Source organism: Ovis canadensis, chromosome X, assembly GCF_042477335.2.
Source record: "Ovis canadensis isolate MfBH-ARS-UI-01 breed Bighorn chromosome X, ARS-UI_OviCan_v2, whole genome shotgun sequence".
Taxonomy (NCBI): domain Eukaryota; kingdom Metazoa; phylum Chordata; class Mammalia; order Artiodactyla; family Bovidae; genus Ovis; species Ovis canadensis.
In genome coordinates this window covers 66,655,659-66,682,488 of record NC_091727.1, presented here as the reverse complement: position 1 = coordinate 66,682,488, position 26,830 = coordinate 66,655,659, and the positions used below count along the sequence as shown (strand labels likewise).

The window sequence follows — 26,830 nt, the reverse complement described above, 5'->3', positions numbered from 1 at the left end:
TAGATTAAATTCACATCTACTGTCAACTTTCCATTACTGTGTGGATTTTCCCAAACCACAATGATTGTTAATCATTTCTACCCTTCTAACTCTTACCTAGGTTTCTCTCTGAGAAATAATATCAAAGAACTAAGGAAAATTCTGGATGAAAAGGGGACAAGAATTTAGGTGACTATCCTATCCTAGATTGAGAGTAGAAGTATGTACATATATGTTTTTACAAATGCTGTTTCTCTTAATCATACAGATATAAATTCACACCCATAAAAATAAATAGGCACACAAATAGAGTTAGCTCTTTGGCTGCCCCCAACTGAAAAACTTCTTCCTCAGTTTTATTCTCTTTGTGTAGTCTCATTTTTTCTCATGGCTTTAACTGTTGCCTTTATGAGAATGACTTCCAAAGCTTCCTCTTTAACTTTAACCTCATTTCAGTTTCAATACCAGATTTTCATTTGTCTTCTGGTCAGTTACACCTGAATATATCATGGTTTCTCAAAATCAGCAGGTCTGATACCTCAGCTTCCCTACTAAAAACAAACAAAATAGACTACTAAACTACAGAAACTCACCAAATGTCCTTTTTTTCTTATTGGTGTCCTCATTCAACCAGTCACCTGGACAACCTTACTTCGAACATTTCCATAGTGTGTTCCATGGAACACTAGATCGACTAAGTTTGGAGCTATGTTAAACAACAGGTTTCTTTCTCTGTAATTTCCCTGAGCCTTTAATATACTGATGTGCATTTTGAATCTAAGACAGGGATATATATTTACAGTCTTTCCAGAATTTCCTGGACTAGTGCTGGTTTGATTCCTAGGTTGAGAGGAGAAGGGATAGGCTACCCAGTCTAGTATTCTTGGGCTTCCCTGGTGGCTCAGACGGTAAAGAATCCACCTGCAGTGTGGGAGACCTGGGTTCGATCCCTGGGTTGGGAAGATCCCCTGGAGGAGGACATGGCAACCCACTCCAGTATTCTTGCCTGGAGAATCCCCATGGACAGAGGAGCCTGGCGGGCTACAGTCCATGGGGTCACAAAGAGTTGGACATGACTGAGCGACTAAGCACAGCACAGTGTTCTATAGTGTTTGTAAAGTGCTTCCCTTATGGTGATTTTTGACTTGTCTCTTTTGCCTTTTGATACATGAAGACCAAAGTCTGTTAATTCTTGCATTTTTCTTGACTCCATCCCCTCCTTTCTATTCCCTGCTGCCTCAGCCTTAGTTTAAACCTTGATCACTTAACACTTTTGTGAAAACAACGCATAAATTGTCTATTTTCATTCTCAGCAATCTTTCTGTAGCTCTCATTTCCCTACAAGTAAAATCTGAATGTTTTGGATTGATAGTCAAGACTCTTTAGGGTTTGGTCCTAGGCTGCTTTTTCAATATTATATCATGCTGGTCCCCTGTATTCTACCCCCAGTTCCAGCCAGGTTGGTATCTTCATTACCCTTCTACCAGTCCCTTGCTGAAAATGTCTGACATATGTGTAAAAACTTTTCATTGTACTGTGTGTGTGTGTGTTAGTCGCTCAGCCGTGTATGGCTCTTTGCAATCCCATGGACTTTAGCATGCCAGGCTCCTCTGTCCATGGAATTTTCCAGGCATGAATTCTGGAGTGGGTAGCCATTCCCTTCTCCAGGAGCTCTTTTCAACCCAGGGATCAAATCCAATTTTCCTGCATTGTGGGCAGATTCTTCACCGTCTGAGCCACCAAGGAAGCCATGCTTTCCCATAATTACTAGTATTTTATTCCCATAACATCCTGTGAGTTAAGTATCATTTTCCCTAATTTACAGGGGAAGGGACTGACATAGGGAGATGAAGTTGGCATTTGGTGGTACCATGAATACTACCTGGGTCTTATGACTTCAGATTCAGTCCTTTTGAATTTTTCCTCCCTCCTTCAGGGAAGCCATAGACATTTCCATCTCCAAATTGTTTTATGAGCTGTTTCTTCACCTGTGAAGCTTGATGTCAATCCTACATTTTCTATGGCTCCTGTATTCATAGACTTCTCAATTTTACAGTGATCACTTCTTTCTCAGGACTGTTTTCTTGGAACTTCTAAATCACTTATGGTCAGTGCCATTCAACATGTTCAGTTTTTCATTCAGCAAACCTTGTATAATTATTATGTGCCAAGCCCTGCAATAGATATAAAAATTAAATGGAATGAAATGTTTATATTTAAATCTCAGCTTTTTTATTTTTTAACTTATAAATTTACAAAAAATATTAGAAATTATAAAATAAACATATTTGTATGTACTCTATCTAAGATTCACTAGTTTTTACCATTTTGTCATACTTGCATCCCCTCTATACACATGTGCACATACAGGTGCACAGCTTTTTTTTTTTTTTTTTTTTGGTGGGCCATTTGAGAGTTACTTGCAGACATGAAATATGTATTTTTTAAAATATAGTCTGCTTAATCCATTAATTTAAAAGTTTATTTCTGAATCTGTCTTCCTCTTTTTCTTAAGAAGTCCATAGCCTAATTGGAGGCGGGGAGATGTATAAACATATTTACAACACATTAGGACAGATAATGTAGGTACTGTATATAGGAGATAAGTACAAAGTTCTGTGAGAACACACAGGCTGGAAAGTCTAATTTCCCTTGAACAAGGCAAGAAAGGATTCATAGAGGAGTTGGATTTTTAAGGATAAGCCAGAATTGTTATGTAGACTATATTTGTAGTTTATGGTTTTTCTTTTTGTAGTTTTGTATTTTAAAAAAACATATCTGTCCTGTCTCCCTTTTCTTTATGTTTTACAAAGCCTGATAGAGGCTCATGTGTATCTGATTGTATTTATATCAGTCAGTTCACAAGCACATAGATCCATATCCTCAAAAAAGATAGATTAGAAGATGTCATTTGGTCTGGTTAGAAGCCCTGGTGTACGTATAAACATGTATAATTAATGCCAGCTAGTGCACCTGAATCAGGAAATGGGCAGTTTAAGGGAATACAAAATATAGATACTTCCCTTCATTCTTAACCATTCCATGCTTCTTATTAATTTTATCCTGACTTGGAATTTGGAACTTGAGGACAAAAATGGCTGACAGTGGCCATTTCAGGAGGACAAAAGTGGATGACAGTCAGGACTCCTCCACTGCATCTATAATTCCCCAGACTTATTTAAATTAAAGAAAATATCGATGGTAGTAGCAGGATTGGATAGTAAAGAGAGTTGAAAGAATGGGGTAAAAAATCTGTGAGTATGTAGTGACCTGTAGAAGAGAATTCAGAATCAAAGTCACCCCACAGAGTAAGCAGGCTGTGTTTAATACTGTCTAAAACAGTATAATAAAGGATAATCTCTTCCATTAGGATCAAAGTAATGATAGAGATTTTCTGGTAGAGGTTGCATTGTTTCACTACTTTGTAACAAATGCTTCATGCTTTAAAGGGTGACAAGATCACACACTGCCTATTTGTTCTCTCTATCATTCTCTTTATTTCTTCCCTTGGACGACTGGTAGACAGAAATTACTTAAGGAAAGGAACTCTCCCAAGGAAACACTTTATTTTACCCTCAGTAAAAGATTTTAAAAAGAATTGAAACATAACTTAATAGGTTCTTATCTTTTTCATGCCCACAGCTTGTAGTCCCATTTGAATATTTTTAAGGAATAGCAGAATAGTGCAGCTCCTAAATATTAGGTTAGTTTTCAGAGGTGTCCTGAAGCCACCTCTGAGACAACCTTCCTTGGAGTAACCTGCTTGTATTTCTTCTGGACTGTGGAACAGAAAGCTTAGAGAAATGGAGAAGCTCTCTGATGCTGTATTCTTCCAAAACATACTGCCTACCCATGCCAGTGTTGATGGGCCCTTCTAGTGTCATGTAGTATAACAAGTATATTGTTACTATACTATAATTAAATATACTTATTATATTATTATTGTATTTATTATACTAACTAGTATAGTATAACTAATATCACATATTATTACTATACTATATTATAAATAAATACAATTATTACTATATTATACCAACTAACATAGTATATAATTGGTAATCAGAATTTTGGAGTGTTATGATTAGAACACTAACTACTTTAGAAATTGTCAAGCCCTAGTAAGAGAAATAGTGATGACTTGAGACTTAAGTTTGGGCTTTTTTTCAGGGCAAGAGGGTCGAGTTGCACTAACAATTCTCATTTACAGTTATTCTGAAGTTCATTTATTCTTTAAGAGAAATATCTAGATAATATTTCTATGGACTCTTGAAGATAAGTCTTGGCTAGTTTAGAAAAAAAATTAAAGTGATGATATTGGCTTTTCTAGGACATAGGATATATTTTAAATATCCTCATAGCATTGTGATTTTTGAGCTAGCTTGACCACTTTTTTCCAGGTGGAATGTCCTCTAATAGGATAGTTGACTTAGTTTTACACAAACCTGTTGGAGCTTGTATTTTTTTTTAACTTGAAGGAGTCACCAACTGCAGGTTTTAGTTCCACTTTTAGCTGCAATCTGCTCTTCTGTGTGCCTATAAAGTAAATGCCATGTAAATAGGAACCCAGGATAAGGTTACTTGTTCTCAAAAGGTCATGTACCAACTGCAGTTGCTGAGTAAGTGTTCCTGCATCTAGGGATGTTTATAACAGCTTGTTTCCATTTATTTCTGCAGAGTGTAGTGAAGCTGATGAGGGGACTGCTGCACTGCATGATCAGGCAGGTATGTCACTGTTAATGCACCCTCTCCAATAAAAGCACATGGTAATTTATATATATATACACATGTATACATGGTTTGTTTTTTTTTTTCAATTTCACAAATAGTACATACTAATTTTAGAAAATCTGTATAATTGAGAAGGGAGATGTCACTGATCTCACCATCAAGTTACCACTGAAGTATTGCCTTCCAGTCTTTTCCCCCTCCTCTACAAATGATTTCTTTTATATATTTCATCATTACTGTACATGCAATTATGTATATTGAGTAAAAAGTGATGCAGGTCTCTAAACTCCTCTGAAACCCTTGGGACCAAATAAATTTTACAATTCAGAATTTTTCAAATTTTAAAAGGTAGTTCTGGGCATGGAACAACAGACTGGTTTCAAATAGGAAAAGGAGTACGTCAAGGCTGTATATTGTCACCCTGCTTATTTAACTTATATGCAGAGTACATCATGAGAAACGCTGGGCTGGAAGAAGCACAAGCTGGAATCAAGATTGCTGGGAGAAATATCAATAACCTCAGATATGCAGATGACACCACCCTTATGGCAGAAAGTGAAGAGGAACTAAAAAGCCTCTTGATGATAGTGAAAGAGGAGAGTGAAAATGTTGGCTTAAGGCTCAACATTCAGGAAACTAAGATCATGGCATCCGGTCCCATCACTCCATGGGAAATAGATGGGGAAACAGTGGAAACAGTGTCAGACTTCATTTTTTTGGGCTCCAAAATCACTGCAGATGGTGACTGCAGCCATGAAATTAAAAGACGCTTACCCCTTGGAAGGAAAATTATGACCCACCTAGATAGCATATTAAAAAGCAGAGACATTACTTTGCCAACAAAGGTCTATCTAGTCAAGGCTATGGTTTTTCCAGTAGTCATGCATGGATGTGAGAGTTGGACTGTGAAGAAAGCTGAGCACCGAAGAATTGATGCTTTTGAACTGTGGTGTTGGAGAAGACTCTTGAGAGTCCCTTGGACTGCAGTCCATTCTGAAGGAGATCAGTCCTGGGTATTCTTTGGAAGGAATGATGCTAAAGCTGAAATTCCAGTACTTTGGCCACCTCATGCAAAAAGTTGACTCATTGGAAAAGACTCTGATGCTAGGAGGAATTGGGGGCAGGAGGAGAAGGGGACAACAGAGGATGAGATGGCTGGATGGCATCACCGACTCGATGGACGTGAGTTTGAGTGAACTCCAGGAGTTGGTGATGGACAAGGAGGCCTGGTGTGCTGCAATTCATGGGGTTGCAAAGAGTCGGACACGACTGAGTGACTGAACTGAACAGTATATATACCATATATTATGTTATGCCCTCAAAAAATCCAGATATCACTCTACAATCAGAAACATTAGACTATAGGAAAACATGCATTTTTCACAATAAATGGAATAAATAAAAACTCCAAATAGCCCCATGTTAGTTTGAATCAGATGTTGCCACCAAATGAATTTTGGTACAAAACTTAGGGGGAAAAAACCTTTTGGAAATGTTTTAGATTTTAGAATTGGAGATAAGGGGCCAAGAATTTATATCTTCTAGAATTAATTTGCATTTTCCTAATCTTGAGTCAAGTTGAACATCCTTTCATGTGGGGGTTGAAAATTTGTATTTCATCTTCTATTAATTGCCTTTTAGGTCCTTTGCCTCTTTCTCTTTCAGGCTGTCTCTATCTTGCCTATTTGAGGAGTTCCTCTCCATGATGGATATTAATCCTTTGTCACATGCACTGCAAATATTTTTAGCAGTGTCTGGTTTATCTTTTGGATTTGCTTATGATATTTTTCCCATTCAAAAGTGTCTCACTAAAAGAAAGTATTTTATTTTTATCCTAGGAGTTCTTTACACATGTTATACTCATTGACTCTGAACTGATTTTCTTGAGCCTAAGAATACATTTTATTATAAGGAGAAATTGAGGCCCAGATTAATAAAATGACCATCCTGAGGCACACAAAAAGTCTAAAGTAAAAAGAAATCAAGTCCAGACTTCTGAACTTGATCAGTGATCTCTCTACTGGATTGTTTCACACCCATGATTTTTTTCATTCTTTGCTACTTTTTAATTTTTTTTGTATTTTAGATATTTGTATTTTCCACCTTACCAAATAGGTTTAAAGTCACTAATTTCTTGAACTATATTTAAAGATATGACAGTTACATCATATATCAGATGCACACATAATCAAATTGAAATTTCAGGAACTAAGTCTTTCATTTGTCCCTTGCACAATGTTTCTTTTCTGACCTTGGTTCCAGCTTTCTTTCATGTCTTTTCTTTGTCATTCCATGAGTCTCTCCCTAGCTCCTTTTATTATTCCTTCAAAATATATCTTCTTGGTTCTACTTTCCCTCAAAATATCTACTTCTGTTTCAGGAACAAATGTATCTTTTTTACAACTCAATTATCTCTTACTAAGCTGTTCTCACTCAATCTCTCTCCATCTCAGTTTTTATCTACAAAACGGCAAAACAACCATCTGAAGAGTGAAAGAGAGGTGATGAATAGGAAATAGCTGAGTTCAATGGATATTATCTTCTAATTAAATTGTTTAATTTGAAAAATAATGATAGCAGGGGGAAAGGGGTAACAATGCATTTTAAATATTCACAGTTGCCTGAAGGCCGAATGGAGTGATATATGTCAGAGTACTATTGAAGTATGGCATATGGGTTGATTTTCCTGTATACCCTTCTTTTTACTGTTTCTGTTTTCTTCAGGTGGATAAAGTAGAATCCTTCAAGTATAGTCAGAGTACCAAGGATAGCCTCCATGCCAAGTACAACACCAAAACCTGTGCCACTGTAGTGGGTGATGATCAGTGGGGACACCTGCAGTTGGATGCTACCTCTGTATACCTGCTCTTCTTAGCACAAATGACTGCCTCAGGTCAGTACAAGGACAGAAATATGGGAATCACTGTAGTGTGGAGCACTTGCCCTGGTACATGTGGCTTCTCCAAAGGTGTTGTCCAGAAAACAACATAGATGTTTACACTGCTCAAAGATACACATTGGAAATATATTTTGCAAATTTTATACAGAGAAACTCTCTAAAGTGTAGTTAGCACAAGTATGGACTACTCATTAATATATATTTTTAATTGAGAACCAGGAAATCTGGGATTTTCTTTAGACAGGTATTTTTACATCTTTTATTAATCCCCAGATATTATAAAATGGGAAAGAAGGACTAAGGTTTATTGCTTGTTAGTATTAACATCACCTACTTTGTACTACTCTTTATGAATATATTATATACAAGGCATCTGTCTGTAGGCATCTAATTTACATTAAGAGAATTAACTTTGGAATCAGAATTCAATGTTTTCTATTATTGAATAACACACCCTATTCAGATGGCTTTTTAAAATCATTTTAGATGTTTTACTAGAAAAGGAAATTATAACAACCAACATAATTTCCTTTTATTTCTCTTAAATTAGGGAGGACTAAGAATCTGATTACATTCAGTTTATAAATTAAATAGGACTTTACAAGATCTTCCTGAGTAAATGCATGTACTTCTGACAGTACCACATCTTTGACATTTCAATTTCTTTATCCTTCTATCTAATTACAGAGCTCCTTCGTACTAAGGGCATTCAGGGTGAGAATTACCCCAGAATACTTTTCTCTTTTCTTGCAGAAATAAATACTTTGTGATAAAGCCTCCTTTTTTTCTCCCCTCTAGAACAACACACATCCCAGAGATTGAATAACCTTTTCTTAAAATTACGTCTACTCACATACTCCTTTTTTTTTGGAGGGGAAATTCCTCCCTGAATAAATGTATCTTTTAGGTAGGTTCGAGTGGCTCAGGCAGTAAAGAATTTGCCAGCAATGCAGGCGACCTGGTTTCGATGCCTGGGTCAGGAAGATCCCCTGGAGAAGCCTGGTAGGCTATAGTCCATGGTGTTGCAAAGAGCTGGACATGACTGAGTGACTAACACTTTCACTTTTCACTTAGGTAGATTTTATTTAATTTATTTAAGTAGAATGGTAACTATAATTCCATACCTAATATTCTAATACCAACTCTGGAGTGTTTTTCTACAAAGCAGTGTCTAAATATCCCTTGTGGTTTTTCATTTTGAGCCCCAAAGGAAAGCAGAAATAGACTGAAGAGGTTTATAAGAGACCATTCATTCAACAAAAGTTTGTTGATTCCTGACTTAACGTTTGATTTTCAACACCATGAGCTGATTTTAATAGGTACTTGGAATAAAGTAGATATTTTATCAAGCAAGTCTTTGAGGAATAAATTGAAATAAGTAGAAATTCACAATCCAAAAAAGGGAAGGGAATAGCAATGACTATAGCATAGAAGTTTGAAATGTACTGGCCATCAAGGTAAAGCTAGATATCTTCCTTGGTTAGAGTGTAAGATAGGTCTGGAAAAATGGCAAGCGATGGAACTAAAAAACTTGGGGTTAACTGTTGAAGGCCCTGTGTACCATGCTTTGGTTTCCCAAGTTGCTCAGTGGTAAAGAATCTGCCTGCCAATGCAAGAGACCCAGGAGATGTGGGTTGAACCCCTGGATCAGGAAGATCCCCTAGAGAAAGAGATGGCAACTCACTCTATATTCTTGCTTGAAAATTCCATGGAAAGAGGAGCCTGGTGGGCTACAGCCCATGGGGTCACAAAAGTCAGACACGACTTAGCGATTGAGCACACATGAACATACCATGCTAAGTAGTTTGGAGTTTGGAGTTTAGTCTATAGTCAATAGAAAGCCATTCAAGATAAATAATAAAGAAAGTTTCAAATAGCAGGAAGATAGATTGGATGGAGGAGAAAATTAAGATGGGGCTTCCCCTGTGGCTCATTGGTAAAGAATCCACCTACCAATGCAGGAGACACAGGTTTGCTACCTGGGCCAGGAAGATCCCACATGCTGCAGAGCAGCTAAGCCCATGTGCCACAACTATTGAGCCTGTGCAGTAGAACCTAGGAGCCACAACTGCTGCAGCCCTCGCACCCTAGAGCCCATGCTCTGTAACAAGAGAAGCCACTGCAATGAGAAGTCTGTGCACTGCAACTAGAAAGAAGCCCCCATTCTCTGCAAGAAGAGAAAAGCCTGCACAGCAGCAAAGACCCAGCACAGCCAAAAATAAACAAATAAAAATTATTTTTTTTAAAGATAGAGGACTAATTAGAAGTTTAGTAAAAATACTTTAGGCAAGAAATGATGTAGAATTTATGTAAGGCAGTTGTCTTGAGGATAAAAAAAAGAGTTGTGAGAGATAATTGAGAAGTAAAATATGAAAGATCTTTATGTAAAATTTAGCAATTCTCTGAACATTTTTGAATTCTTAAAAATCTCAACTTTGATTAAAAGAGAGGCTTAGACAGAAGCTGATTGCAACTTAGAGGACAGTAGCAGAGGAGCTCCACAGACCCTCTCCCCAGCAAAATAACCATAAATGGTGAAAATTAATTTTAGAAAACCAAACATTTAAAGTCACTGGAAATTGTCCTAAGGGTACACAGCAAGTGGAGAAACATTTATTCAAAGATATCTAAATCTTAGCAGTAAGAAAGTATAGCATTTGGGCCACAATCTATTCCTTCCCCTGCCCCAAACTCACCATGACAGAAGCACTATTTGAAGTGAATGCAGCCAGGAATACAAGGCTCCCTCCCCGCTCCCCACCCCAGCTCTCAGTCTAAGGCTGTGATATCTCAGATTACCAGCACTTCTTACTCTCCCCAGCTCTGTGTTGCAAAATTTCTAATCCAGTCAAGAATGACTTAGAGGTTTAGAGCTCCCTTCCAACCCTCTAGTCCCACTAATGGAGTGGATGCTTAACCACAGGCAGAGCAGACCAAGAATACTAGGCCTGACCCACCTTTCTAGTAGCATGGATGGTAGGGCAGGCCATAAGAACAGAAAACTCCATAGCTCCTCCCAAGAGAACTGATTTTGGGAACAGAATGTGGAGAAGTTCAAGACTAAGGGCACTCTAGGAAACAATGAAGATTTTGGTTCTAAGAAATTAAGAGGAGTCTAATAACTCAATAATACAAGCAATAAACTATCCTGTAGACTAGCTAGCCATTTTAACAGAGAACCAAGGAAAGAGAGAGCTAAAACAAGCCTTCCTAGGATTAGAACAACTGTCAAAGACTGGCATCAATGACTACATCAAATGGGACCTAAAATAAATTGAATGAAACGGTCAACAATTTATGCCTCAGGGCCTTGTACAATATAATAGAACAATTAATTGACAGTTAGTGGAGATTAATATCTGATACCAACAGAGACAGATCACAGATCCCTTCTCAGCTTTATGGCTAAGATCAAGTGTAATGAATCACAGAAAGAGACAAGTTGCTAAAGCTAAAACCACTATCTTCCTGGGGTGACAGTGTACATATCCAGGGCAGCACCCTCTGAGGAACAACAGGGGCTGCATACTATGGGGTAAATAACTTTCACTGAAATAATCCATGTCACTAAACAAATAAACAGGTAAACAATTCCCATAAGGGAAAGTATCAATATCTATATATTATCTATAATATCTGGTTTTCAGTAAAAATTTATGAGGCATGCAAAGAACCAGGAAAGCCTGGCAACAGAAGAAAAAGCAGGTGATAAAAGCTCCTTTGAGAGGAAGCATATGTTGAATTTAGGGGAAAAAGACTTCAAAGCAGTTACTATAAAAGTGTTCAGAAAGCTGAAGAACACCATGCTTAAAGAAATAAAGGAATATATGATTATTGCATTTCATCAAATAGAAAATTTCAATAAAGAGATAAAAATGAACCAAATGGAAAGTTGAAAAATATAGTAACTGAAATGAAAGACTCATTTTGTTGTTTAGTCACTAAGTCATGTCCAACTCTTTTCAACCCCATTGACTGTAGCCCACCAGATTCCTCTGTCCATGGAATTTCCCAGGCAAGAATACTGGAGTGGGTTGCCGTTTCCTACTCTAGGGGTCTTCCTGACCCAGGGATTGAACCCACATCTCCTGCTTGGCAGGCGGATTTTTGCCACTGAGCTACCTGGGAAGCCCAAAAGACTAACTCAGTTCAGTTCCGTTCAGTCGTTCAGTCATCTCTGACTCTTTGAAACCCCATGGACTGCAGCATGCCAGGCTTTCCTGTCCATCACCAACTCCCAGAGCTTGCTTAAACTCATATCCATCAAGTCATTGATGCCATCCAACCATCTCATCCTCTGTCATCCCCTTTTCCTCCCACTTTCAATCTTTCCCAGCATCAGGGTCTTTTCCAGTGTGTCAGTTCTTCATGTCAGGTGGCCAAAGTATTGGAGCTTCAGCTTCAGCATCAGTCCTTCCAATGAATATTCAAGACTGATTTCTTTTAGGATTGACTGGTTGGATCTCCTTGCTGTCCAAGGGACTCTCAAGAGTCTTCTCCAACACCACAATTCAAAAGCATCAATTCTTTGGCACTCAGCTTTCTTTATAGTCCAACTCTCACATCCATACATGACTACTGGAAAAATCATAGCTTTGACTATATGGACCTCAGTAGAGAGACTCAATCGATTTGAGCTGGCAGAGGGAAAAATCAACATACTTGAAGACAGATCAACAGAGATTATGCTGTTTGAAGAGCAGGAAAAAACAATAAAGCAAAATGAATAAAACCCCAGAGAAATGTAGGACACCAACCGCTACCAACTCATGTGTAATAAGAAAAGAGTAAGGAGCAGAAAACATGTTTAAAGAAATAATGGGACTTCCCTGGTTAAGAATCTGCCTGCCAATGCAAGGTACGCAGGTTCAATCCGCGAAGTTTCTACATGCTGTGGGGCAACTAGGCCCATGTACTGCAACTACAGAGCCCATGTTCTAGAGCCTGAGAGCCACAAGTACTGAGCCCATGGGCCTAGAGCCCATGTTCTGCAACAAGAGAGGCCACCACAATGAGAAGCCCAGGCACCACAACTATGGGGTAGCCCCTGCTTTCTGCAACTAGAGAAAGCCCACACACAGCAATGAAGACCCAGCATAGCCAAAAAAATAAAATCAATCATTATTGAAATAAAAGAAAGAATGGATGAAAACACCCCAAATTTAGTGCAAAACATTAATCTACATATCCAAGAAGCTCAAATATTTCCAGGTAGAATAAACCAAGATTCATATCCAGAAACATCATAGTAAAAGTTAAAAGCTGAAAACAAACATCTTGAGAGCAATATGAGAAAAATGACTTGTTACGTATGTGAAAGTCACTCAGTTGTGTCTGACTCTTTGCGACCCCATGACTGTAGCCTGCCAGGCTCCTCTGTCCATGGAATTCTCCAGGCCAAGAATACTGGAGCATTCCCTTCTCCAGGGGATCTTCCCAACCCAGAGATCAAACCCAAGTATCCCACATTGCAAGCAGATTCTTTACCATCTGAGCCACCATAAAGGGAACCCAAATAAGATTATCTGCTGACTTCTTTTCTGAAAAAAAGTAGAGGCCAGAAGACAGTGGAATGATATGTTCAAAAGGCTAAAGAAAGGAAGTATACCAAGAATCTTATAACTATCTTTCAAAAAAACAAACTGAGATAAAGACATTCCCAGATAAATAGTGAAAGAATTTGTTGCTAATAGACCTATGTTAGGTGCTTAGTTGCTTCAGTCGTGTCCAACTCTTTGCAAACTTAAGGGCTGTAGCCTGCCAGGCTCCTCTGTCCATGGAATTCTCTAAGCAAGAATACTGGAGTGGGTTGCCATATCCTCCCCAGGAGATCTTCCCGACCCAGGGATTGAAAACACTCATGTCTCCTGCATTGGCAGGCGGGTTCTTTACCACTAGCACTGCCTGGGAAGCCCAGACCTACTTTACAAGAAATACTAAAAGAAGTTCTTTATATTAAAATCAGGTGACCAAAAGCAGTAGCTGGAATCTACACACACACACACACACACACACACACACACACACAAAACCAGACCACTGGTAAAAATAATTATAAAATATGGTATAATTACATATTTCTTTTTTCTTATCTTAACTGACCTAAATGAGTTTAAGCAAGCTCTGGAAGTTGGTAATGGACAGGGAAGCCTGGTGTGCTGCAGTCCAAGGGGTCGCAAAGAGTCAGACATGACTGAGCGACTGAACTGAACTGACCTAAAAATCAATTGTATAAAACTTACTTTATACAATAACTTGTATTGTTGTGCTTATATCGTATAAAAATGTAAATATATTTGATAATATCAGAACCAAGGAGGTGGGTGGGAGCAAAGCTATAGTGAACTAAGAAAAAGATAACCAAATCATAACTCAACTCCACAGGAACAAATGAAGAGAATGAGAGATGGTAAATTAGAAAGACATCCTATGTTCATGGATTAGAACACTTACTGTTAAGATAGCTGCTACTGCTACTACTGCTAAGTCACTTCAGTCGTGTCCAACTCTGTGCGACCCCATAGACGGCAGCCCACCAGGCTCCCCCATCCCTGGGATTCTCCAGGCAAGAACGCTGGAGTGGGTTGCCATTTCCTCTCCAATGCATGAAAATGAAAAGTGAAAGTGAAGTCGCTCAGTCATGTCCGACTCTTAGCGACCCCATGGACTGCAGCCTACCAGGCTCCTCCATCTGTGGGATTTTCCAGGCAAGAGTACTGGAGTGGGGTGCCATTGCCTTCTCCAGTTAAGATAGCAACATTCCCCAAATTGATCTATAGATTCAATGCAATTCTTGTGCACATTCCATCTGTCTTCTTTGTAAAAAATGACAAGCTCTTTCTAAAATGTATATGGAAATCCAAAGGACCCAGAATGGTCAAAAGAATTTTGAAAAAGAAGAACAAAGTTAGAGGACTCACACTTTCTGATTTCAAAACTTACTTCCACAGGTATACACGTGTTCCCCATCCTGAACCCCCTCCAAAACATAGTAACAGAAACATCAATAAACTGAGCTCTTGTTAAGCAAAAAACTTACTTCCAAATATTGTGATACTGGCATAAGGATAGACACATAGAATAACAGAATAAAACTGAGAGTCCAGAAGCAACACATGGTCAGTTGATTTTTGACAAGGATGCCAAGATAGTTCAATGGGGAAAGAATGATGCTAGGAAAACTGAATATCCACATGCAAAAGAATGAAATTGGACTTCTTCTCTACCATAGACAAAAACTAACACAAAATGAATCATAGACTTAAATGTAGGAAGGAAAACTGTAAAAGGCTTTAATCCAGTAGAATACTGCAGAATACTACAGAATGGGTGGCATAAAGAACAGGAATTTATTTTCTCAGAATTCTGGAGGCTAAAAGTCCAAGATCAAGGTGTCAGCAGTGCTGGTTTCAATGAATCCTCTCACCTTGGCTTGCAGACAGCTACCTTCTGTGCTATGTCTTCATATGGCCTTTTCTCTCTGTGTGTGCACTCCTGATGTCTCCTTTCATAAGTATACCAATCCCTATTGTATGAGGGCCCCACCCTTATGACTTCATTTAACATGAATTACCTCCTTAAACCTTAGACTTCCCTGGTGGCTCAGACGGTAAAGTGTCTGCCTACAATGTCAGAGACTGGGTTCAATCCCTGGGTTGGGAAGATCTCCTGGAGAAGGAAATGGCAACCCACTCCAGTATTCTTGCCTGGAAAATCCGTGGATGGAGGAACATCCATGCTGCTATGAACATTCATGCATGTGCACAAGCTTTTGAGTGAACATGTTTTCATTTTTCCTGAATATATACCTAAGAATGAAACTGCTAGATCATATGGTAACTCTGTTTAACCTTATGAGAGTTGCCAGACTCTTTTACAAAGTGGCTGTACAATGTATAGTCCATGGGGTCGCAAAGAGTCAGAGGCGACTGAGCAACTTCACTTCACCTCCTTAAAAGCCTCACTTCTAAATACAGTCACATTGGGGGTTAGAGCTTCAACATATGAATTTTATGGGGGAAATTTTGAGTTTATAACAAACATTTAGAGAAAAATATAGGATTAAACCTTCCTCACCTTGGGTTAGGCCCTGTTAGATATGACACCAAAGGTATAAGCAAATAAAGGAAAATAAATTGGAATTTGTCAACTTAAGATAAACTTGTGTTTAACAACTGTTGGGCTTCAAAGGACCCTTTCAATAAAGTGAAAAAATACCCACAATATGATAGGAAATATTTGCAAATCATTTTATAAGAATAGTATGACAAATCTATAGAGATATAACATACATGAGTGATTGCTTGGCCGGGGGTGGGTACGGAATGATGGGACAAGTGTTGAAGGGAAATGGGGAGTGACTACTATGGATATAAGATTTCTTCGGGGGAATGGTGAAAATGTTCTAAAATTGATTATGGTAATGGTTGCAGAACTCTGCAAACCCTAAAAACCACTAAATTATTTACTTGAAATTGGGTAAATTATATGGTATGTGAAGAAGATCTCAATGTTACTGTTTTTAAAAATAAGAGAGAGAGGGGCTTAATTTTAGGCAAGTACAAATCAGTCTGTGGAGTAGACCACAGGGTCAGCCTCGTTTCTAAATACTTTAGTATGCTTTACGCAGCACTGACATCTTTGGCCTTACCCAAGCCCTACTTCATTTCACCTGTATATCTCACCTCTGCACCCTCTTTTCTACAAGCAGTGCCTTGGCTCCATAGAAGGGACAGGAACCAGATGTTATGTGTGGTCTTGTTTCAAGAGACAGGTCCTCTCCTGTGCTTAACAGGGTTGTTTAAGATCATTCAATAAATAATTATTGAACATCTACTATTCAAAATATTATTTAATATCATTCAAATTAGACTGTGAGATACTTTTAGGGGCTATATGAGATGTTTTGGGGGACTACAAATATGAATAAGATTTCTTCAAATTCAGGTAGATTTATCTGTGGTACAAAGTAAAAACTAAGTTCATAAGAGCAAGAAAAAATAAAATTCTGTGAAACACAGAAGAGGGGAATCAATGAGAACATCACAAGAGGAGACAGCATTTGAACTGGGCCTTGAAAGAACAGTTAGGATTTCAAGATATGGAGAAAGCTGTGTAAACAGAATATCATGAACAAAAGGACCAATGGTAGATGTGTGTCATTTATATGGTATAGTGACTAGTTAGTGTGACATGAGTCTAAGAAATTGTCAAAACCGGTTTCACACTTACTGCCTTATCTCAATTTATGTTCAAGTACCTTGGCACACAAAGCTGACAAAATAAAGCTATGAAGCTGATATCAAATATTACTGCCTCTCTTTTTTTCCTCTCTATCCAATAGGTTAAGGTGGGTCAATATTGCTACAAGAAAGACCCTTTGCTCCCCATGCTGCCCTGTGCTGTGGTTACTGTTCTGACAGAGCCATGGATCAGGAGGAGTTTGCAATCTGATGATCTGAATCATATATTCATTTTTAATTTTAAATTTAAGAGTTCTGTGATTTAAAATATTTGTCAATAGATCAAAGATTTAAATGTGAAAAAAAAGAAACTGAAAGCACTAGAAGCATTCATGGGATAAAGCTTTTTAATAAAAGCTTCTGAGAAAAAAATATACTGTAAGCAAAATGGAACTTCAGACAAACTGGGAAAAATACTTGCAACACATATAATGGGCAAAAGTCCAATTTCTTTAATATTTATTAACATATTAATAACAGAAAGATGGGCAATTCAATATAAATTGAAGTATATGAAAATACAAAAAGTTCATAGGAAAAGAAATACAGCTGATTTATAAACATAAGACTCACAACCTTACTCAAAATAAAAGAGCTACAAATTAAAATGCAAGGATATTCTATCTCTGATCCGTTAGAGTAGTAAAGATCAAAAACTTTTATTAAAGCCTGTGTTTACAAACATGTTGGAAATAGGCAGGCAGTGCTGGTTGGTATGTAAACCGTGGAATTTCTTTGCAGAATAACATGGGGATGACTATCATCATTTAATGTACATGTGGTGAAATGTTTCGAGAGAGGAGTACCAATGTTTGTAGCTTACTTAGAAATGTATCCAAAATTGGAAGGACTGTTAGATGGATATAAAATGATTTAAAAGTATAGTAAAATGTTAATGGTTGAGTCCAGATGATGTGTAAAATCTACAGGTGCCACTATAAAATTCTTTCCTTTTTTGTTTGAAAATATTCAAAATAAAATGTTAGAAAAAGTAATATGCATGAATATATGACTCAGTAGTTAGGAATTTACCTTGATATACTGGTGCATATGCACAAAGATATATAAACACACAGATATTCATTGCAGCATTGATAGTAGTGATGAAAGACTAGATACAACCCAAATGTCTTTCATTACGGAACTGGTTATACAAATAGCTTTTCAGTGGAATGCTATGTAGTCATTTTTTTTTAATGAAGCAGATGTATTTGTCTTCAAGTTGTATGTTAAAAAAGCAAGGTGCAGCATAATATACTACTCTTTGCATAATTTTTATATATGCATAATGTATTTCTGATAGGATACAGAGGAAACTGGTTAAGATTGGTTTCTTCTAGAGAGGAAACTTGGCAGGGTGGGAGTAATGTGATCCTGATTGGGAGAAAAACTGTGTAATTGTTGGTATTTCCCTTGATGGCCAGGAAAGGAAAGGAGTTAGTTTTTAAACAAAAATGGATCATGTTGTACACACTTGGAAGCAGTATAGTATCTTGGTTAGGAACTCAGTCTCTGAAATGAAACAAAAGTTGACAGTCAGTTGAGTCCTATTTCCACTAGGTATCAGTTTCATGACTTTAGGCAGACATTTAACTTCTGTAAGCCTCAGGCAGAAAACAGAGGTAACCACCTCTTAGAGTTGTTGTGAAAATTGAATGTATAATTCATGTAAAATATTTAATTTATAAGCTCTTTTTGTATAGTTCAAATTTAGATTATCATTTTTACTCTCCATAATATGGTTTTGGGTTCTTAAAATCATAATCTTCACCCACTTCTTATTATTTAGTCTCCCTCCAAGCCTTCTTTAAAATGTTTATCTTTCTTTTTCCAGATGCCTAGGTTTATACATTTAAACACCAATTAGTTACCTATAGAATTAGAAGTCTGAGAACTTTCATTAAAACAAATATCAATCAAAATTCTTCCATTTTAAAACATGCTGGTGTCTCACTTAGTTGAAAACTAGCCTAGGACTGATTTGTGGTATTATTTTTATGTTTTAGAAATCAAAGTGCTTCTTGATTCCTAAGCAGGAGTAGGACTCTTTGGGAGTAAGGGGGTCAGTTAAGTCACTATGGCTGCCTTTAAAGCCTGTAGTGATAATTAACTAGCTCTATACCTTTATTCCCTTTTTCCTCAGGACTTCATATTATCCACAGCCTAGATGAAGTTAATTTCATACAGAACCTTGTGTTTTACATTGAAGCTGCATATAAAACTGCTGTAAGTACTCATTTTGGAATGAATTTTAAACATGTGATGTTTTAAATATACTGAACAACCTATTCCTTCTCCTAAGGCTGCTCCTCATAGAGAACCAATCTGTAACGCTTCTGGCAGAAGTTGCCTTCAGCCTCTTTCGTTACTAAGCTCTGTCATCCTTCTAGTGTTTATGGTTAAATGGGAGTAGGATAGCTAAGGAGTATTACTGGTCAGTTAGCTACTTAGAAATAAAGTTTAGTCGTGTGTTTAATATCATCTGTAGACATTGATTCAGTGCTTACTATACAAAAATAATTAATCTTTTTTACAACTACAGTATGAGATAGGTTTTTAATCAAGTCATTTTTAATGAGGTCATAATATATTTAACATTTCTCTCAGAAATTACTATTCTTCATTGCACGATGCTCATTGTGTTGAAAATGGCTGTTATATATAGTTCAGTGTTTTACTTGTTTAATTGTTTTGGTTTGATTAGTTGTTTTTTCAGGTGTGAGGGAAAATCTGGAGCCTGTCCCTCCTTATTTACCAGAAGTGAAGTGAAAGTCGCTCAGTCGTGTCTGACTCTTTGCGACCCCATGGACTATAGCTCACCAGGCTCCTCTGTCCATGGAATTCTCCAGGCAAGAATACTGGAGTGGGTAGCCATTCCCTTCTCCAGGGAAGAGTAATTCTAATGTAGATATATGTGGTGCAAGCAGATATTATTTGTTGACAGATTTTTGTTTTCTGATACCATAAGTCTGCTGTGATGCAGGGTAAAAACCAGGGTTTTCTGACCTCTGTTGCAGCCAAGGTTGCAGCAGTAGAATTAATGATATTTGTGCCTTCTCCTACTCTAATATCTGCTGCACAGACTAGGGTAGAGCTGGGTTTAGGGGCAGATGAGACTCACTATGGGATAAATATGGCTTACCTTTCTGAAACTTCATCTTTTGACTCAGAGATTTGACATTAAAAGTAACTTAAGGTAAACACCAAAATAAATACAAGTGTGTTTGTGCATGTGCAAGCATGTGTGTGCATGTGAGTATTTCCAAGTTCTGTTCAATGAGAGAGCATAGAACCCTGACACCACAGTGGCAATGAGCACTGGTACTCAGGTTTTGACTATAACTCATTCTCTAATAAAAAGAATGAGAACTCCTTGTAAAAGTGGTTGATTCCAGGACTGGGGCAGGGAAAATATAAGATGAGATTATACTTGAGCATCTTATAATGACAGAAAGCAAGGAAGTGTTTTTAAAAATGGAGCATGTTAAAAGAACACAGGAGCCAATCTAGAAGAACTCCCAATGGCCAGGGCTGGAACAATTTGAGCAAAATAAATAATGGTAACATTTTATTACAACCCAGGGGATAACCTAAATATCTATAAGTTATACTGATATAAATAAATAGCTGAGTAAAAAAATGAGGGAGAAAGAATAGCACTTCCTTAGAGAAGGACTGCAATTAATGAGTGTATAGGTAATAAAGGAACTAGAAAATCACCATTGAAACACCACTATAATTGTTGCAGGGATAATTCACTGATGGATGCTAAGTTAGTGGATGGATATTCAAGGAGAAACAAGATATTTGCACAGTCATAAAGTGTATCTCTGAAGATATATATTAATTACAGGCATATCTCATTTCACTGTTTCACTCTCTTGCACTTAGCAGTTACTTGTGATGTTTACAAATTGAAGGTTTGTGACAACCCTATGTCAAGCAAGCCTACTGGTGCAATTTTTTGAACAACATTTGCTCATTTCATGTCTCTGTCACATTCTGGTAATTCTTGCAGTATGTCAAATCCTCCACAAGCAAAAAGATTTTGACTCACCCAAGTCTCAGATAATTGTTAGCATTTTCTAGCAATAAGATATTTTTAAATTAAGGTATATACATTATTTTTTTAGACTTAATACTATTGCACACTTAATAGACTACAGTGTAGTATAAATATGACTTTTTTTTATTCTTAATGTAAACTTATTTATTTTAATTGGAGGTTAATTACTTTACAATATAACTTTTATATGTACTGGGAAACCAAAAAGTCATATGATTTGCTTTTTTTTTTTTTTTTTTTAGTTTTTTATTTTTTAAATTTTAAAATCTTTAATTCTTACATGCATTCCCAAACATGAACCCCCCCTCCCACCTCCCTCCCCATAACATCTTTCTGGGTCATCCCCATGCACCAGCCCCAAGCATGTGCAATATTTGCTTTATCACTGTAGTCTATAACTGAATCCACAATATCTCCAAAGGATGCTTGCAATTAGTATAATAATAGAATAGGAAAATGGTAACAGTAGAATGGAGAAACTCTGTAGACACTACCTTAACCAAGTGATGAAGGTTAATGTTACAAGTAATAAGACATCAACATTGTGTACCCCTGATATGATGCACTAAGAAGGAGCATAATGTTTGTAGAATTCTGGTATTCTTGCCAAAAATGCATAACCTCAATCTAATCAAGAGAAGACATCAAGGAAACCCAAACTGAGGGAAATCTATTAAATATATGACCATTAATCTTCAGAAAGTGTCAAGGTATAAAAGACAAGGCTTGAGAAACTGTAACTGGAAGAGATTTAAGGAGGCATGACAAATGCAGCATGGTATTCTGGATTGCATCCTGTAATATAGTAAGGCTATCGGTGGAAAAACTGGTGAAATCCTATGAAAGCCCATAATTCGGTTACTAATATTTTACTCATGTAAATTTCACTTTGACAATTGTACTATGGTTATGTCAAGTGTTAACATTAAGGGAAGCTGAGTGAAAAGTGTATAGGAACTCACTACTATTTTTGAAACTTCTCTGTTAATCTAAAGTTATTTGGAAATGAAAAGTTTTTAAAAAGTAATTTTAAATGTTATCTTTATATTATCGAGGAGCTGTATAGCACTATGGTTTGGAGAACTTGGACTCTAATTTTAGCCCTGTCATTCATGAACTATGTGACCTTGAGTGAGTTGCTTAACTTCTCTTTGCACCTCAGTTTTGCCATTTATAAAATATAAGGATTAAGGATGATAATAGTGTAAAGTGCATAAGTAAGTTCTTGGTACATTGTCATTGCCAATAGATAATAAAATTAGAATGGATATTTAAGATAAAATATTTGGGATGATGTTTAGGCTCTGTTTCTTAGATCCCCTAGATATCTGCTTTGATGAAAAATTTTGATAAGCACCTCTTTAGATGAACTAAGTTACAGTTCTTAGCCATCAAGATATCTTCTAACTTCTTGGAGTCCCCAGTAGAACTGAAAGCTACTGTAGAAATAGTTATAGGGGGAACTCAACTCCTTGGCCTCTCCTTAATAAGCATTGTGGGCAAACATATGTATGGCAAGTTAGCTAATATTTATGCCTTTTATTCAAGAGTTGTATATCTAGTAAGCATTTAGTAGTGGTGACTTGCTAATGGTGTGTTGGTTATTTTATGCCAGGACTTCGGGATATGGGAACGTGGAGACAAGACCAATCAAGGAATCTCAGAATTGAATGCCAGTTCAGTTGGAATGGCAAAGGTAAAATTTTCCTCACTCTGCTTTTACCAAGCGTAGGATAAGTCTCATACACTTTTGCCATAGATAAAGCCTTAACATGAATGTGGACTGTCATCAAATTAATTGATCTTTTAAACCATAGGCAGTGTCCAGAGTCTCCCATATAATTATGGGCATGTAGGTAAAGACTTCTTTCATAAGCTCTAGATTTGTATGTACAACTGCTTTTTTAAATATAAATGTATTTATTTTAATTGGAGGCTAATTACTTTACAATATTGTATTGGTTCTGCCTTTTGTAGCATATCTCTATTTACATATCCCACAAGGACCTCAGAAAACATGTCTTAAACTAAAATCATCTCTACCACAACAAAAACAAACAAAAGGAGGCTTATTTTCCATTCCACACACCAAGTTGACAAAGCTTGATATCAGGAAACCATCTCTCAATTCTCCACCCCACTCACTCTCCTGCATCCCCATACTGTTATCTTCATCATCATTATTATCTTCCAGTTGGCTTCATCATTTCCTTCCTACTGCTACTGCCTTAGCTTTTATCTCTGAAAACAGCAAGAAGGCATAAAACTGGATAGCAGGAATAGGATCAAACATATCCATTATAATGATAAATATACATGACTTAATTTGTTTCCCCTACCTAAAAGCAAAGACACAGGTTGATTTAAAAAACAAAGAAAGGAAATTCAGTCTATACCTATACCACTTCTAAGAGCTCTAAGACAGCAAATTGCCACAGAAAAATTTAAATCAGAAAGATGGACAAAGTCTGGCCAAAATAAACAAGAGTACAGGTGACTATGAATTCAAATGAAGTACAATTTAAAGCCAAAAGTATTACATGGAACAAAGGGGACAAAGAGGGTCAAGATAAAATGAGAAAGTCTGGCCTGGAATGTAGTTTCAATTAATACAGAGCAAAATATATTAAAAATACAAGGCAAAATAGAAACAGTTATAAGGGGACAGCTTAACACTAAGAGGCAATGACAGATAAGATAAAACCAAAAATAAGATTATAGAAAATTTAAACTATATAATTAATGTGGTTTAATAAATTTATATGTAATTTTGTCCTTATAAAATATGCATTCCCTGGGTAAATGTTTTTCTTTTTAATGTATTTTTGATTACCAAAATGATACAGATATTGAGCTTATTTTTAAAAATTAAATCATACTCTAATTTACCTCTATGAAACCTGATTTTTTAAATACAGCAGCCTCAAATTTTACTGAACAACATAACCAAACATCTTCTTTCATACAAATAATCTAATTCAATGTTTTCAGTTGCCATACAAATTTAATAATTACTCTATTGATGATAATGCTTTAGTGAGGATCTTTGTACATACATCCTGGTGAACCTGCATGAATATTTTTGTAGGATAGATTCCTAAAAGTGAAACTACCAATAGTTAAGGGATGTACACTTTAAAACTGCCCTCCAAAACAATTTCCACCAGTTTACATTTTCCCCATTCATATATGATGGATATGGGCTTCCCTGGTGGCTCAGACAGTAAAGCATCTGCCTGCAATGCAGGAGATCTGGGTTTGATCTCTGGGTAGGAAGCATCCCTTGGAGAAGGAAATGGCAACCCACTCCAGTAATCTTGCTTGGAGAATTCCATGGACGGAGGAGCCTGATAGGCTACAGTCCATGGGATCACAAAGAGTCAGACATGACTGAGCAACTTTATATGATGGATATATGCCATCATGTGCCATCTGTATCATTTTCCGCAAACCCTCACTAACTCTGAATATTATCAATATTTCTGAATAATTTGATTAAAAAAAATTTAACCACTGAAACGTTTTTCTACATTTTATTTTGAAATCATTTCAGACTTTGGGAAACTTGTAAGGACTGTGCAAAGAATTCCCATATACCCTTCATTCAAGTTCCCTACTTGTTAACATTTGTTTGTTCTTTCTGTTTACACATGCACATTATTTTTTCCTGAACCAGTTGAGAGTAAATTGCAGACATGGTGCTTCATGCCTCCTAAATATTTCAGTATAAATTTCTTCAAAGACAGTCCCATCACTATGGTCCAATCATCAAAATCAGGAAATGAACACTAGCATCATACTACCACGTAATCCAAAGATCCCATTCAAATTTCTTTAATTGTTCCAGTAATATCGTTTATAGCCAAAATCAAAAACAAACAAAGACCCTTATGATTCAGAATCCAATCCAGGATAATATGTTACATTTAGTTGTAATATCTCTTTGGATTTCTTTAACTTGGAATAATACTTCAGACTTGACTTACCTTTTTATGATCTTGGCATTTTTAAAGATTATAGGCCAGTTGTTTTATAGGATGTCCTTCAGTTTGATTTTGTGCGATATTTCCTCATGATTTGATTCAAGCTATGCATTTTTGACAATAATACCATAGAGATAATGACGTGTCCTCAGTACATCATCAGGAAGTATAGCTGTGGATTTATCTCATTACTGTTTATGATAAGTTTGATGACTTCATTAAGGTGGTATCTGCCATATTTCTCTGCTGTAAATTTCCTATTTTCCCCCTGTAATTGTTAAGTATTTTGTTCCTGGATGATATCTGCACAACCCATTAGGTGTCAGTTAGACATGATTTCTCCAAGGAAGCTTTCCGGAATTACCTGTATCCCAAAGATTAAGTCAGTTTTGTCTCATAATTGAGAAGCTACAAATAACTAATAAATATTTGAAAGAATATTCAACCTTGTTAGCGAATTAATGCAACTGACTCACCATTTTTCTATCAAATTAGGAAAAATTTCAGAGGTAATTCTTGGTTTGCGTTAAAGAAGTTAGTACACAGCTGGTGTTAGTTACATTAGTACAAACTGCATGGAAGGGAATGTAGCATTATGTCTTAAAAATTGTTTATACCCTTTGACCCAGTGATTCTATTACAGGGAATTAATGCTTAAATGATAACTCATTCTACTCTGTTTTTATGAGTTTAACTTTTTTAGGTTCCACACATAAGTGATATAATATTTGCCTGACATCTCATTTAGTATAAAGCCCTCAGGGTACATCCAAGTTGTCATAAATGGTAGGATTTCCTCCTTTCTTATGGTTGAATGATAATCCATCACACACACACACAGGCAGGTGCATACACATATACTTCACATCTTCTTTATCCATTCATCTGTTGATGGAAACAAATCATTTCTCTATATTGTCAATGATGCTGCAGTAAACATAGGAGTGTATATATTTCGATATCCTGTTTTTATTTCCCTTGGATATATACCCAACAGAGAAATTGCTGGATCATATGGGAGTTCTATTTTTTATTTTTTGACTAACATCCATAGTTATTATTTTCTATAGTTGCTGAAACAACTTCTATTCCCATCAAGTGTATACAAGGCTCTCTTTTATCTACATCTTCACCAATATTTATATTTTTTTATGATAACCATTCTGAAAGATGTGAGGTGATTGTGGTTTTGACTTGTGTTTCCCTTTTGATTAGTCATGTTGAGCATCTTTTCATGATCCTGCTGGCCATTTCTGTGTTCCTTTTGGAAAAACTGTGTAGTCAATTCCTTTGCCCATTTTTAATTGAATTATTTGTTTTTATGTTATTGAATTGTATGAGTTCTTTATATATTTTTGACATAAACTTCTTATTAGATATGTGTTTCACAAAAAGTCTCTCCCATGCTGTGGGCTGCCTTATATCTTTTGTTTTTCCTTTTCTTTTTTTAATATTTTTTTTTTATTTAAGGATAATTACTTCACAGAATTTTCTTGTTTTCTGTCAAACCTCAACATGAATCAGCCATAGGTATACATATATCCCCTATCTTTTGAACCTCCCTCTAGATTGATACAGAGCCCCTGTTTGAGTTTTCTGAGCCATACAGAAAATTCCCTGTTGGATATCTATTTTACATATGGTAATGTAAGTTTCCATGTTCTCTTTCCATACATCTCACCCTTTCTGTCCCTCTCCCCATGTCTATAAGTCTATTCTCTATGTCTGTTTCTCCATTGCTGCCCTGGAAATAAATTCTTCAGTACCATTTTTCTAGATTCCATATATATGAGTTAGAATATGGTATTTATCTTTCTCTTTCTGACTGACTTCACTCTGTATAATAGATTCTAGGTTCATCGACCTCTTCAGAACTGACTCAAATGCATTTCTTTTTATGGCTGAGTAATATTCCATTGTGTATATGTAC

The 26,830-nt window shown here is 36.6% G+C and overlaps 1 protein-coding gene across 6 annotated transcripts in view; it reads left to right on the top strand.

Moving 5' to 3' along the window:
* PHKA1 (phosphorylase kinase regulatory subunit alpha 1) overlaps positions 1-26,830 on the top strand; it is a 171,525-nt gene that overhangs the window by 3,796 nt on the left and 140,899 nt on the right. For all 6 annotated transcript variants that reach the window (XM_070291836.1, XM_070291835.1, XM_070291834.1 and 3 more), the window contains exons 3-6: positions 4,657-4,704; positions 7,435-7,603; positions 18,995-19,077; positions 22,533-22,613. In XM_070291836.1, coding sequence (XP_070147937.1) covers positions 4,657-4,704; positions 7,435-7,603; positions 18,995-19,077; positions 22,533-22,613 — 381 coding nt within the window. The remainder of the gene's footprint in view (positions 1-4,656; positions 4,705-7,434; positions 7,604-18,994; positions 19,078-22,532; positions 22,614-26,830) is intronic.